Genomic DNA, 13775 nt, shown 5'->3' with positions numbered 1-13775 from the left:
CTTGATTCTGTCTCTGGCCCCACATAACCTAAGATACTTACTGAAAAAGTTTGCTTGCCCCTCATCTAAGTTCTGATTGTCTGCTAGAAGTGAAAAAATTGTGGGGATCTTAAAGACCTCTGCAGCACATTCTTTCCCTTTTATAGCTGTAAAAAGTATCTATGTTAATATTCTGCAGTTATTTTTTAGTATTAAAAAGATATTTTCCCAAGGGATGTAATTAGAGCCAAGATTGGATCTTTTTTGTTTTCTGGATGAAGGTGAATTCGGGGGAGGAGGCGAGTGGCCTCCTCCGAGTCTCTCCGGCTGGTTGGCCTTGTGTGTTGTGCAGACCGGAGCTGGGGCTTTACAGCGCTGTGAGGATCAGCTTTGACCTGACCCCAACCCGCTCCTCTGGCTCCAGGCACCTTGAGTCACTGCAGTCGTATTTGTCATTGTTCGCTTTCATCAGCTGTTGTTCATCTCCTTTTTATGAAGCCTTCTTGAATTTGTTCTGGAGCATTCTTTGTTTATTGTCTTGAAATGAGGACGACTGCAGGATACAGTGTAGGAAGTCAGACTGCCCAGGGTCTTCCACCTTGCTTATTGGGTGACAGCTGGGAACCGCTTTGTCCAGGGTCACTGAGAGTTCATCCTGAGGGGAGAACCAACCAGGCTCTTTAAATGAGGGCCTGGGCTACAGCAGGCCCCGCTTTTGCATGTGCAGCCAAATAAGAAAGGCAGTCCTGCTTAAAGAGAGGGTAGGTTTTTCAGCTGCTCATTAAGCAACAAGGAGACCTACCTTTGTGTTCCTTGAGGAGGGGTAAGACTCTGGATCCTAGAATCAGAGATGGGACGCTGAAACTGCAAAGCATGGTTTGTCCGGCAGTCTGGTTCTAGAGAAAATTCCTTCCTACCCCAGGGCTTTTGTACTTTCTGTGAGAGTTGGCATGGAATATCCTTGCCCACACTGCATGGCTGTCTCTTTCCCCAACTTTAGATCTCAGTTAGATATTTAGGGTGGTCTTTTCTGATAACCCAGCTTCAAGTACAATAAACTACCTGACGGTTCAGTCCACATATTCTCTAAGGCCCCTGCTATGTCAGGAACTGGTCTAAAAATTAGCGATCAAAAGATACAAACAAGAAAAAAAAAAAAAACCCTCAGAACCAAAGCAGTCAAAATTCCTGTTTGTTTACACTGTTTGTGAAACTTTGGCATGCATCAAGTCACTTGAAGGGCTTGAAGAACACAGACTGCGTGACCTCTAAGTGTCTGAATCAGTTGGTCTGGGGTGGGGCCCAAGAATTTCCATTTCCATTAATATCCCAGGTGCTGCAAGTTCAGGGACCCTATTGTGAGATACCCCCCACTCCCCCTGCTTGAGTGGGTAGTGCTTCTCTTGCCCAATATGATTTGCAAGTCTTTGCCTTTTGTTTATTTGCACGTTTTTCCTTTTTTAGCTTGCCACTGGCGGAAGGGGTATTCTGTGAAGGGGATTCATCTCTGTCTTGCCTCCAGTGTATTCCTGGTCCCAGCAGATGGGCAGCAAGGCAAAGCTGTCTTTGCTGTTCTTCCTCGTGTGTCTGCCCTTCTTCGTCCAGCCACTTCCGTGATCCGTGTGAATCTTGGCGGGTGGGCCAGGTAGGACCTGGGTTAGCTTCTCATCCCCAGTGGAAAAGCTCATGTATTCAGTCAGGTTACCTAAGGGAAAGCAAGTCTTTATGCTGTGGTGGGGGAGGGGGCTTTGTAGAGCTGGCGAGTAAATAAAAGATTGTCTGCATGTGGACCACAGAGAGATGGTGGAATGGTGGGCGTCCACACCTAGGGGGAGCGGTGATGTGAGGGAGGATCTTGCGATGTAAGCATTCAGACTTTGTAGAGAAGAGTTCCCTGAGTTTGCACAGTGAGCTGCCTCTTACTGAGAGCTGGCTTCATGTCTGCGTTTTTTAGATCAGAGAGAACTCTGTCCTGTGAAAGTGAAAGTTGCTCAGTCGTGTCCATCTCTTTGCGACCCCATGGACTATACAGTCCATGGAATCCTCCAGGCCAGAATGCTGGAGTGGGTAGCCTTTCCCTTCTCCTGGGGATCTTCCCAACCCAGGGATTGAACCCAGGTCTCAGAGGCAAGCCAGTCAAGTGCACTTCATGTCCTTAGACAGACCTTTGTCCCCTGCCAGCTACAGTAGAGCCCAAAGTATCTCTGTAACTCACATCTGGCGTCCGTTTAGAGTTTTCTGAAAAATGGCTGTAGTAGTATTTGGTAGCGGGTGATGACTCCTCCAAGAGAAACCAAATGTCTGTATCTGTTCTGACTACTGTTAACAAAATAAGATAAGATGGAGCGGCTTCTAAACAGAAGACATGTCTTCCTCTCATCTCTGACCGCCGGCTCTCTGAGACCTGGGTGTCAGCAAGCTCAGGTTCGGGAGCAGCCCTCTTCGGGTTGCAGTGGGTGTCTTCTTCTGTCTCATCGCATGGTGGACGGGGTGTCTCTGTAGGGCCTTTTCATAAGGTGCTGATCCATTCATGAGGACTCCAGCCTCATGAGCTGATCACTTCCCAGAGGGTCCACCTTCTCATACATCACCTTAGGGATTAGGTTTCCGGGGACACAAATATTTCATCTGTAGCACAAGTGTAGGCTTGGCCCATGCCCTGAGTGGTCTCCAGGCTCAGGTGATACATGTATAATTTGTTTCCTGGGCATCCAAATTTCATTTCCCCCCCTCTCTTTAAGTATCGTTATTTATTAAAATTTTTCCCTACATTGGCTGCTTTATTCTTTTATTATTGAAGTATAGTTGATTTACAGTGTTAATTACTGCTGTACAGCAAGGTGATTCAGTTGTGTGTGTGTGTGTGTGTGTATGTTCTTTAAAATATTCTTTTCCATTGGAAAAATTGAGTATAGTTCCCTGTGCTATACAGTAGGACCTTGTTGTCTATCTATTCTATATATGAAAGGTTTTATCTGGTAACACCAACCTCCTACTCCATCACTCTCTCAACTCCCTCCCCCTTGACGTCCTCCACTCTGTTCTCTGTGTCTGTGAATCTTCCTTCCTGATGTGTTGTGTCTGTATGTGAAGGGAAGGAAGAGGGGAGGGAGGACCACTTTGCTACTCTACCCAAGCAGGTTTTTTACTCTGAGTGATTGACTTGCTGATCCTTTGCTGAGTGGGCTTGTATATGCAAAAATTGAACCAGAGTACTCTCAACAGTTTGGCTCCTACCTGTCGCCCCACTCTTACTACCCACCATTCTGTCAAGTACACTGGTTTGTTTGAAATAAACCATGTCTATTTAAAGTGGGCCCACCCCTGGGCCTTTGCACACACGGTTTGCTTTGCCTCAAATATGACCTGTCTTCCCAGTTAACTTACATCCATCCACTGGCTCTTAGCTCAACTGTAACTCTATGAGAGAGCCTCCTTGAAATCCAGCATTTGATCTCCTATCTGCCCCCCACCCCTAACCTTGTTGATATGTTTATTGGTGTGATGATTGGATTTTTATTTTCTTTTTTAATTTAATGCTTAGGCCACCTGATGAGAAGAATTGACTCACTAGAAAAGACCTTAATGCTGGCAAAGATTGAAGGCTGGAGGAGAAGGGGTCGACAGAGGATGAGATGGTTGGATATCATCACCGACTCAATGGACATGAGTTTGAGTAAGTTCTGGGAGTTGGTGATGGACAGGGAAGCCTGGTGTGCTGCAGTGTATGGGGTCGCAAAGAGTCGGACACGACTGAGTGACTCAACTCAACTGGGGAGAGCTCCATGAGAACTCATATGACCTTAAACACAGCAGGCACAAAAACTCCTGGCTGAACAAATCCATGTTGGTTTCTGACACAGCGCCTGGAGCACAGAGATAGTGATGATTCTTCAAATCAAACCCATAATGTCTGGGGTGGCAGCTGAGGAGGAGGAATGAACACACAGTTCAATTTAATCCTGATGTATTTTTGAGAGGCTCTGACATCTGGGGAGTTTCATTTGGTTTCTGAGGATTTTTTCTGCAATCACCAAATTGGTAAGCAAATGTAACTCTGCAATAGCCCCATTCAAGTAAAGATCGTTAAGTTCACATTTTTCCTTTTAAAAAGATGCTGAGTGCACTGAGGTCAGCTTTCTGCCACTGAAAGGCTCTACCAGGCTACAGGCAGAGCACACGGCCGCATGGTCCTGGCCCTTTCAGGATTAGTTCAAACTGGAAGCTAGGGAAAATGGATCATGTAAGCAGGAAAACCCATCTGAACAAGACCTAAAGAACCACACTTTGTTTTCTGACTGCTTTAGGGAATTCACGTTTAATCAAAATTGAAGAGTACAGCAATAGCCACGAGAATTCTTGGATCTTATCTCCGTTTTAGTGATTTCTTTTTAATTAGTTGATGCTCTGCAGAAATCTTAATGCACTTAAGACAATTGGGAAGCTGAAATAAAAGTGGGAGTTGTGGTTGCTTCTGGCAGAAATGTTTGCTTCTTTGGTTCTGGGCAATTTTGCTAACAAGTAACCTGTAACCTACTTCTTAGACTCCAACTAGATAATGTATTTGGTTAATTTTCAAAGTTTAGTTTATAATCCTCATTAGTTCTCTAACTAGCTTTCCCCTGGCAGTGTATAGTCCTACTGCATCACGTTTGTGGTTCTTGCTTTTTAAGGCATCCTGTTTTCATTTAAAAGATGAAAAGCTTAATTAGTACCCCCAGTTCCTAGATTTTTATGTCATATGTTTTTGCCAGTGGTGTTAGAATATTTTGTCACTTAAAACTCCAAGGGGAACCGAGTGAAACGTCTCTCACTTTGAAGTAGTTCCTTTTATCATGATGCTGACTAGGCTACAAGGAGTAGCACAACCCAGAGACTTAGAATTACTTCTTGAGAAGCTGGTGGAGGCAGAGGGGGAAAGGAAAGGGTTGGGTATCATGGGGTGCAAACTTTGATCACAGCGCTACACTCATCTGGACACCGTCCTTAATCTGAACTGTTGATAGGGCCATCTGCCTGGCAGAACTGACCTGTGAATTTGGAGAGGTCTGATGCCTGATGGTGTGTATTGGTGCTAGCCAACAGAAATAAAGCGTTTAGTCACATCTGTGATTTAAATGTTTTTAGTAACCACGTGAAAAAGTAAAAAGGTGAAATTAAAATTATTTAATCCAAGATATGCAAAGTATTATCATTTCAATATGCAGAGAACTACTGAAATATTTTGTCTTTTTTTTAGTACTAAGTCTTTGAAAGCCATTTTCTCAGAACAGTTCGGTTTAGACTAACCATATTTTTATGTGTTTAACAGTCATCTGTAGCTAGTGGCTACTGTGTTGAAAGGTATAGCACTGGATAATCAGTAAATTCTCATTTCTTTCCCCTTATATTTTAGGAATAAAGTTGAGTCACCCATCCAGGGGAGTGGCTATTATGGAGAATCAGAAGTCTGACCGCCTTGTGGCCACATACAATACTCTGGTCTTTAATGAGAACGCATGAGGCAGGTAAAGCTATTTCCCCAGAGAAACCCATGCACTTACTCTTACACACAACCTGTATATGTCTCGCAGCAACTTGTAATCCACCTGACTGTTCTGGTTCTTGTTAACACATGGACTACTGAGGAAAAATGTGAGGTAAGAGACCTGGAGCCAAAGATCCAATCTGTTGGAACTTGACCTTGGAGAGTTATTGGAAAACCATGGTGCTAATAGTCCACTTTTTGCAAAAACTCATGTAACAGGGGTAATGATCTTTGCAATGCCTAGTCTTGCAGAGGTAATGAACAGATATATTTATTCCTCCCCATTAAGATATCCGGAGAAGGCAATGGCACCCCACTCCAGCACTCTTGCCTGGAAAATCCCATGGATGGAGGAGCCTGGTAGGCTGCCGTCTATGGGGTCGCACAGAGTCGGACACGACTGAAGCGACTTAGCAGCAGCAGCAGCAGCAGCAGCATTAACATATCAGTGTCTTATCTTCATTAGGTTGTTCTAATGGAAGTATGACTACTAATTAGTCTTAAGATTCTGACTGCAAAGGAGGAATTTTGGTTCCAACAGGGTGTGTTGAAGGAATCTAAGTCTCAGACACCTAAACACCTGGATACTTCAATCCAAGTTTCACTGAGAAATTATCTGGCACCAAGGCAAGTGAAAATGATACCCTTTATAATCTCATTCATTCATTCATGTATGTGTCTTTTCAGGAGGTATTATAGCTGAGACTTGTGTGAATGTTGTAATCAGGGACTACTTTGTAGCAAAGTCATTATGTAGAGTCCTGTGGGTTGTTGGGAGTCTGAAAGATAGCAGTTTTGAAGCCCACCTACTTTGGTGTACCTTGTTATTCTATGGAAATATTATGGATTTTGCAGATGTGTCTTAGAAGTCCAACATCTCAGAGATGATAGGTATTACTGACAGGCAGTAATGGTTGCCAGAAACCAAAGAAATTTCATTGTAAACATGATGTTGGTTGATAAACTTGCTCCTTCAAGTCTGTAGGATAGACTTGGGTCAAGTTGACGCTTTCTGCAAGAAAAGATAGAAAGCTAGATTAAATGGTGAGTGATTGATTCCTTTTTTTTCCTAACAGACTTTGATTGTACACCTGTCTTTGGATTCCAGGCAGGATGAAGGTATTGGATGATCTGAAACGCTCAAATCCTTCTAAAGCATCAGGTAAGACAATGAAGGAAAGAAGGAAACACTGCAAAAGGCTTTTATTTTATAGACACCACTGCAAAATGAGGAACACTTCAAAACATAGAAAATAATAATTTATTTTAACTTCATTTACTTAACTGTTTATAACTAATCATGATTCTTTGAATTTGCTTGTAAAAGTCTCCCTTCGAATCTACAAAGCAAAGGTTTTTACTACAATGAGCACTTAAAATTCCACAAACCTCCATCCACAACTTTCCTGTACATGCAAAGTCCTCCAATGAGTTGCAGTATTTGCAAACATGCTGTAAAATCCCACAAAGTTGCATTATATTTTGCCTTCTGTTAAAACCTTTACACTCTCTTGGGAACTGTAACCAGAAAAATGTTTAAGTGTGTATCCCAATTCTAAACACTGCTGGTTTGGTTATGTGCGTTATATATGCTTCACCACAGAGTTTGGTGGTTTTGAGTTGAAGCTTTGACCTAAATCATATATTAATGGTCACTCCTATGAAACACATTCAGCAAAGTAACATTATAAAATAGAGCTCCATTAAAATACATACCGGCAGTCATATCTGTGTTTTTAGCAGAAAAGGAAAAAAGCGTGTTTAACTCTCTTATATGAATATAGTTTAAACAAAGTATTCTGTGAAGGTATGCTTAGTAAAAGATCTTTTTGAAATTTAAAAACTTTACGTAAAAGGTAACGAGTAAAAAAGTATCCTTGCTGTTTGAAAAAAAGCTGTTTGGTTAATATTGCCTTCCAGGATAGTAATTAAGGGTGGTTTTTCTCCACTTAAAATAGAGCCAAGACACCCGGAGTGGTAGGGCTTGCTAATTTCGACTATAAACATGATGTTGCGATTTATCTTATATACAGAAACTTGCCGCATTGAACGAGGCAGGAATTGCTACCCCAATGGTAGTGTTCTCTTTTATGTACATAACGCAGAAGTGAAAATTATACAGTAGTCACCGAGAGGAATGAATTGTATACTCTAGTGCCGTCTGGCGATTTTGCGCCGTGGGTTAGGAGTTCCTGGATTGTCATCCAGTTATCCAATATCTTTTTATTCCTCTTCTTCATCATCTTTTTGTGGCTGAGTTCGAGGATATTCATCTCCTTCCGGTCGTCGGCCCCCTGCTGCTCCTTCAGGCAGTCGAGCCGGCTCTGCATCATGAACTCGCGCCGCCGCCGCTGCTCCTTGGCCCTCACCACGTGCTGCTTCCTCTCCTCCTTGCTCCAGTAGCGCCCCATCTTCAGCTCGCTCGCCGCGTCGTCGTCCGTGGTCATGCCACTGCGCTCCTCGCGGATCTTGAGCGCGCGCTCCCGCAGCAGGCGATCCCGCACCGGCCGCTTGGTGATGTAGCGTGTGCCGTCGCTGCGGATCTTCACCTTCCACTCCATCCTCGGCTCCGCCTGGTTGGCCGAGTTCAGGTCCTTGCACATGCTTACCAGGCTCATCTGGCTCTGCGCGTACTCGACCGCCGACTTCTGCTGGATCAGCTGCATGTAGCTCTGGTAGTGCTGCGCGTGCGCGGGGATGTGGGCGTGCTTGTAGGGCGAGTGCGGGAAGGGCGGCAGGTACGAGCCGCCCAGCTTCGGGCCGGGGCCGGGGCTCCCGCTGCCGCCGCCGCCGTCTTCGCCGGGCTTCCTTTCCTTGCTCTCCGGAGCCGGGCTGGGATCCAGCTCTTTAGGAGAAGGGCTGTAGTTCGGGGAGCCCCCCTCGGAATCTTCCGTGATGGAGAGCAGGTTCTTGGGGGCCGGCCCGTAAGCTTCCGCGGCACCTTCGCCCTCGGCCGCCCTCCTCAGGGAGTTGTCGGGGGACATCTCCAAGGTGAGCGGGGTGCTGCGGCAGCTCTCGCCGGTGTTGTAGGCGCTCGAGCTGTCTTTGTCGGACTTCTCGGGCAGCTCGGTGATGTCGGCGAGCTCGCGCCTGCGCCCGTCCACGCTGGTGTTGTAGTTGCGGAAGCCGCTGTTGTGCAGCATCCAGGGCTCGCGGAACTGCTCCTTGAGCTGCTGCATCTTGTGCGCGCGCACGATGCTCAGGCACTCCAGCTCGATGCTGCGCAGCTCCTCGTTGAGCAGCTCCAGCTCCTTGTCCACGCTCTCGGGGTCGCTCTTGCTGGCGTCCAGGGCGCTGCCGGGGTAGTAGAGGCCGTAGGGACCGGCGCTCTTCACCTGGCACTTGAGCTCCAGCAGCTCGCGGAAGCGCTCGCACTCGTCCACCGGGATGCCCAGGTAGTCGGCGTCGGCGCAGTCGGCCGAGATGAAGGACTCGTTGCTGAAGGGCAGGTCGCCGCTGCCCAGAGTGTCCTGGCTGCAAGTGAGCTTCCTCTGCCCGGCCAGCGGCGGGGAGGCCGCGGGGGCGTCGTCGCCGTTGTTCTCCTGCTCCGAGCTCTCGTCGTTGCGCGTGCTCTCGTCCGTCCGGCCCACGCCGCTGTCCTTCTCGTGCTGGTTGGACAGGATGGTGGCCGTGTCTGTGGTTCCCCCGTCTTCCTCGTGCTTCTTCTGCACGACAGAAAACAAGAACACTGGTCACGGGAGGGAGGCTGGAGGGACGGGTCCGGGTGGGACTCTTCCCGTAGGAGGAGGGACTTGCGTTGCCGAGGTAGTTAGCTTGAAGTTGCCCTAGGTGAGCCGCTTCACCTCCATCTGGGAAAGGAGGATGGTCAGTTGACCTATGAATGATTGCGGCTCTTCTAGTACCTCTCACCAGGAAGCAGGAGGCACAGAGGACATCCTTGAGTGCCTAAGGCAGTGGAGTGGGTCCAGCATCTCTGACAATGGTAGTGGCAGAGAAGGGAGGGGAAAGGGCACCGAGCAGCTGAGGTTAAACAGAGGGAATTGCTTTCCTTTCAAAAATGTGACTTGCTTTCTCTGATCTGCTCTTCATTTTGGCACATGTGTTTTCCAAACAACTATCAGAAGGTCAGTGGTACCTGGGCATTACTGCTTTGCTTTCTAAGCCCAGCAGCACTCTCTTGGTCTGGTGGTACCTGGGCATTACTGCTTTGCTTTCTAAGCCCAGCAGCACTCTCTTGGTCTGGGAGGGTATCAGCTTGCTTTTCATTGGTGGGCAAATAGAAAAGCACTTATTTTCTTTTGCCAGCAGGTGGGTTTCTCGGGAGCCTAAGCATCCTGGGGTTGGGAGGGAGGGGTGGGCAGTGGTACCTGCTGCAGGACACTGGCCGTGAACTGCATGGCCTGGTGGTGCTGCTCCTCCAGCATATCCATGTGCAGGTCGTCCAGAAAGTCGTTCCTGTCGTCGTCCAGCCAACCCTCGTCCAGCTGGGGAGAGGTAGCCGCCACACAGGTTTCAGCAGAGGCCCTTTTTAAGCTTTCATTTTCTTTCTTTTTCGGAAAGGACATTACCTTGGGGAATCACATTTGTAGGCTTCCTCCCGGAGTCACCCCGATGCCGTCTGCCTGTGGTTTGGCTCTCCGACGGACGCTGACCCCATCCTCAAGGTAAAGACCCCTCCCACCCTACACCACCTGTCTCGGGGCGAGGCTGTGGCCTGCTGTTTCTTGTTGCAGGCTTAAGTGCTTTCATCCACCTCAGCTACTTTCAGTGAAGGAGGCCCCTGAGTTAGGGGATCAGAGCACCACAGCCCTGGCTCCTCTCCTGCTGGGCCCACACCCAAGCTGAGCAGGCCCCAAGGAGAAAGCACTGGCAGTTTGGGACAGAGTTCTTTCTGATGAACAAAGGTAGGTCTGCAAACTACCTGTTAGTCTTGGGCAAGGGCCTACCACCTTTATCAGGCTCTTGTCTCTCTTGCTCGTAAAGAGCAGACTAGTCCAGGGGTCTGAGATCTACAGATCTGGCCTGCAGCTGCACCACAGACCATACACAACCCTCAAAGCCAGTCACATTTCTTACTTGGCCCTTTAAGAAAAAGTCTGCTTAGTAATGTTTGTTTTGCTTTTTAAAAGTAAAAACTGTATTACGGGTAAGATGAACATCATGATGATTTGATGTGCATAGTGGAATAATGACTACAGTCAATTAACATATCATCTCACAGTTACTACTTTAGTGTGTGTGATGAGAATACCTGAACTTTACTCCTAGCAAATTTCCAGTAGTCATTACAGTGTTGGTAACTATAGTCATCATGCTGTGTGTTTCTTACACACTGCCATTGTAAATGAGACCCACACAGAAACTGGTCAGGGTCCTGGGCAGTCAAACATTTTGATGGCCGTGACCCAGGCTGTGTTTTTCCATGCCATTATGCTTCTTCCTCTTTTCCTTCATCACACTCCCTGCGTTAATGAAGCTTCTGGGCATGCAGTGTAAATGCCAAGGTGGATGTCTGCACCATCCTTAAAAGGCCAAAACAAGAGATAGATTGGAAGTCAGATTACCTTTTCGGGGCACAGGGTACCTTCAAGTTCTGATTCAGTATATTTTCTGCAGGGCAGGAACTCCGTCAGTGATTTTAGAACTACAGACTACGTGCTGGAAGCCGCCTTACCTGGAGTTCGGGCCTGGCAATTAGCAATGAGAAGTTCTTGTTTTCTTCACTGGTTAGCAGAGCCACAGCCTCTTCACGGTTCTGGACCTCTATCCCATTAATCTACAAAGAAAAAGGCGGGGGGGGATGGTAGCATGATTAGATTGTGCAAAACGATTCTCTGCTGTTTCAAGCCTGCATCCATTGCCCAAGCACAGCTGGAACAGAGAACTTCCAGGTAGGTTGAAACGAATGCTGGTTTTCACAAGGAAAGGTCTTGTTCAGTCTGATGCACTGGCTCTTGCTGTAGGAGACAGCCTCCATAGGAGTAGTTCACCAGAGGAGGCTGTGTGAATAGGAGTAACGGGGACTCCAGAAGGCAGCACTGGAGAGAAATCACAGTGTTGCGAAGAGGGAAAACATCTAAGCAATTAATTTAACGAGACAGAATTAAATATACTCAGGCAGGAGTAGAAGTGGAATATACTAAAGCATGACTACAGATCTACAGATGTTTTTGAAAAATATGGAAGAAAAGAAGCAATGGGTCTGATGTGAATATGATGGTATTATTTAGGGTGTTTTGTGTTCCAAGTTTGACACCAACTTCTTTAGGTGGGACAAAGTCAGATAAGTTCATCTGTTTCATTTTTCTAGATTACACATATAAAGAGCATTATACAATACTTGTATATACACCACAGTATTATATAATCTCACCGTCACACCTGATCCCTCTCTCGCAGGATTTTTGCTTCCTGTCCTGGCACCTTTGAGCTCTGCTGGTCTGGAGGTCTCAGCTCCAGGGGACACAGCAGTGGTCCCACTTACGAGCTGGAAGATTGAGCCTTCTGCCTTCTACAGCAAAGGGCATGTGTGGTTGCTGCAGCACAGTGAAGGCAGAGAGGGCAGGTAAGGAACTCTGTTTCCATACCCAGTGGTAGATGCTTGTGGGAAACTAAAGCAACTGAAAAAGCAGTTACTACTGAGGATTCAGCCCCTTTAGGAATGAAAGTTGGGTTGACGTCCAGGGAAGTGTAGAATAAGCAGTGGAAAAGGAAATGAAAATTACTCATAGTGAGGTATGTACTAACAGATAAAAGCACAGAGGTCTATAAATGAGAAGACAGGAATGAGCAGAAGTACAAGGTAAGACTTCTCCTCATAAGAAAACAATCTCAATTTCTGTGAGATTTTTAAAAGGGCATAATAGAACTCCCATATGATCCAGAAATCCCAATCCTGGGCATATATTCAGACCAAACACAAATGCAAAAAGATACATGTGTCCCTATGTTCATAGCAGCACTCTTTACAATAGCTAGGACTTGGAAGCAACTTACTGTCCAGCAACAGAGGAATGAATAAAGATGTGGAACGTGTGTACAGTGGAGTATGTCTCAGCCATAAGAAGGAAAGAAATTGTGCCATTTGGAGACACACAACTGGACCTAGAGATGGTCATACAGAGTAAGGTAAGGCAGAAAAACAAATATCATATATTAATGCATGCCTATGGGGACTAGAAGAGGGGTACAGATGAACTTACCTGCAGTGCAGACGCAGAGAGCAAATGAATGGACACCAAGAGGGGAAGGGGTGGGGTGGGATGACTTGGGATTGACATACATACACTGTTGACACTATGGATAAGATAGGTAACGAATGAGTACCTTCTGTATAGCACGGAGACTCAGTGTCTGTGGTGACCTGGGGGTATATGTCTACGCAGAGCTAATGCACTGTGGTGTACAGCAGAAACTAATGCAAAACTGCAAAGCAACTCAATGCCAAAGTCTTTGACAGATAAACTGACAAAGAGGTGTTACTGCCATACAATGGAATATTACTCAGCCATAGAAACAATGAAATAAGCCATTTGCAGCAACATGGATGCAACTATTAATAGATATATCATACTCAGTGAAGTAGGTCAGAGAGAGAGAGACATGAATACCATATGATAGCTTCCATGTGGTATCTAAAATATGACACAAATGAAGCTATTTATAAAGCAGAAACAGATTCAGAGATGTAGGAACAGACTGCTGTTTGGCTAGGAGAAAGGAGAGGAATGGGTTGTAGCAAGTTTGTATACATGATGCATATATATAGGATGGCTAAAATAACAGGGTCCTACTGTGTAGCACAGGGAACTATATTCAATATCCTGTAAGAAACCATAAAGGAACACATTTTAAAGCAACTGTACATCACCAAAAGATGTTATCTGTATTTTAATTTTTTTAACTATTGAAAACAGAGTAGCTACAAGAGGAACAAATGGTTCATTTTATATTAATTTTTATTACCGTAGAGTTGCTTTAAAATGTTGTGTTAGCTTCTACTGCACAGCAAAAGGACTCAGCAGTGCACATATGTATATCCCCTCCCATCTGGATTTCCCTCCCATTTAGGTCACCACAGGGTATTAAGTCCGGTTCCCTTTGCTATATGGTAGGTTCTTACTAGTTCTCTCTTGTATACATAGTAGCAATAGTGTATATAAGTCAATCCCAGTCTCTCAATTTCCCCCATCCTCCCCTTCCCCCTTGAAATCCATGTTATTTGTTCTCTACAGCTGGGTCTCTATATTCAGATAGTCTCATTTAGACTCCAAAGACCAACAGATACCGTTCACAGATAAACTACTCT

At 45.9% G+C, this 13775-nt stretch overlaps 1 protein-coding gene and 1 long non-coding RNA gene across 10 annotated transcripts in view; one reads left to right on the top strand and one right to left on the bottom strand.

The window, feature by feature from the left end:
- Positions 1-13775, top strand: part of LOC145520877 (uncharacterized) — a 72615-nt gene that overhangs the window by 38514 nt on the left and 20326 nt on the right. The window contains exons 4-12 of the long non-coding RNA XR_014064859.1: positions 3524-3655; positions 5375-5486; positions 6048-6133; positions 6583-6668; positions 10028-10131; positions 10201-10371; positions 11084-11358; positions 11867-12032; positions 12442-12595. This is a non-coding gene — a long non-coding RNA (uncharacterized LOC145520877). The remainder of the gene's footprint in view (positions 1-3523; positions 3656-5374; positions 5487-6047; positions 6134-6582; positions 6669-10027; positions 10132-10200; positions 10372-11083; positions 11359-11866; positions 12033-12441; positions 12596-13775) is intronic.
- The window catches only part of PDZRN3 (PDZ domain containing ring finger 3), a 263935-nt gene continuing 256852 nt past the window's right edge, over positions 6693-13775 (bottom strand). For all 9 annotated transcript variants that reach the window (XM_081528292.1, XM_081528293.1, XM_081528294.1 and 6 more), the window contains 3 exons: positions 11142-11243; positions 9835-9951; positions 6693-9171 (listed from right to left, as the gene is read on the bottom strand). In XM_081528292.1, coding sequence (XP_081384418.1) covers positions 7621-9171; positions 9835-9951; positions 11142-11243 — 1770 coding nt within the window. In that variant the 3' untranslated portion in view covers positions 6693-7620. The remainder of the gene's footprint in view (positions 9172-9834; positions 9952-11141; positions 11244-13775) is intronic.

The sequence above is a fragment of the Giraffa tippelskirchi genome, chromosome 9, assembly GCF_054371585.1.
Source record: "Giraffa tippelskirchi isolate mGirTip1 chromosome 9, T2T-mGirTip1v1.2.pri, whole genome shotgun sequence".
Classification (NCBI taxonomy): domain Eukaryota; kingdom Metazoa; phylum Chordata; class Mammalia; order Artiodactyla; family Giraffidae; genus Giraffa; species Giraffa tippelskirchi.
Note: the sequence above shows the minus strand (reverse complement) of the source record. Positions and strands in the feature narration are given on the sequence as shown.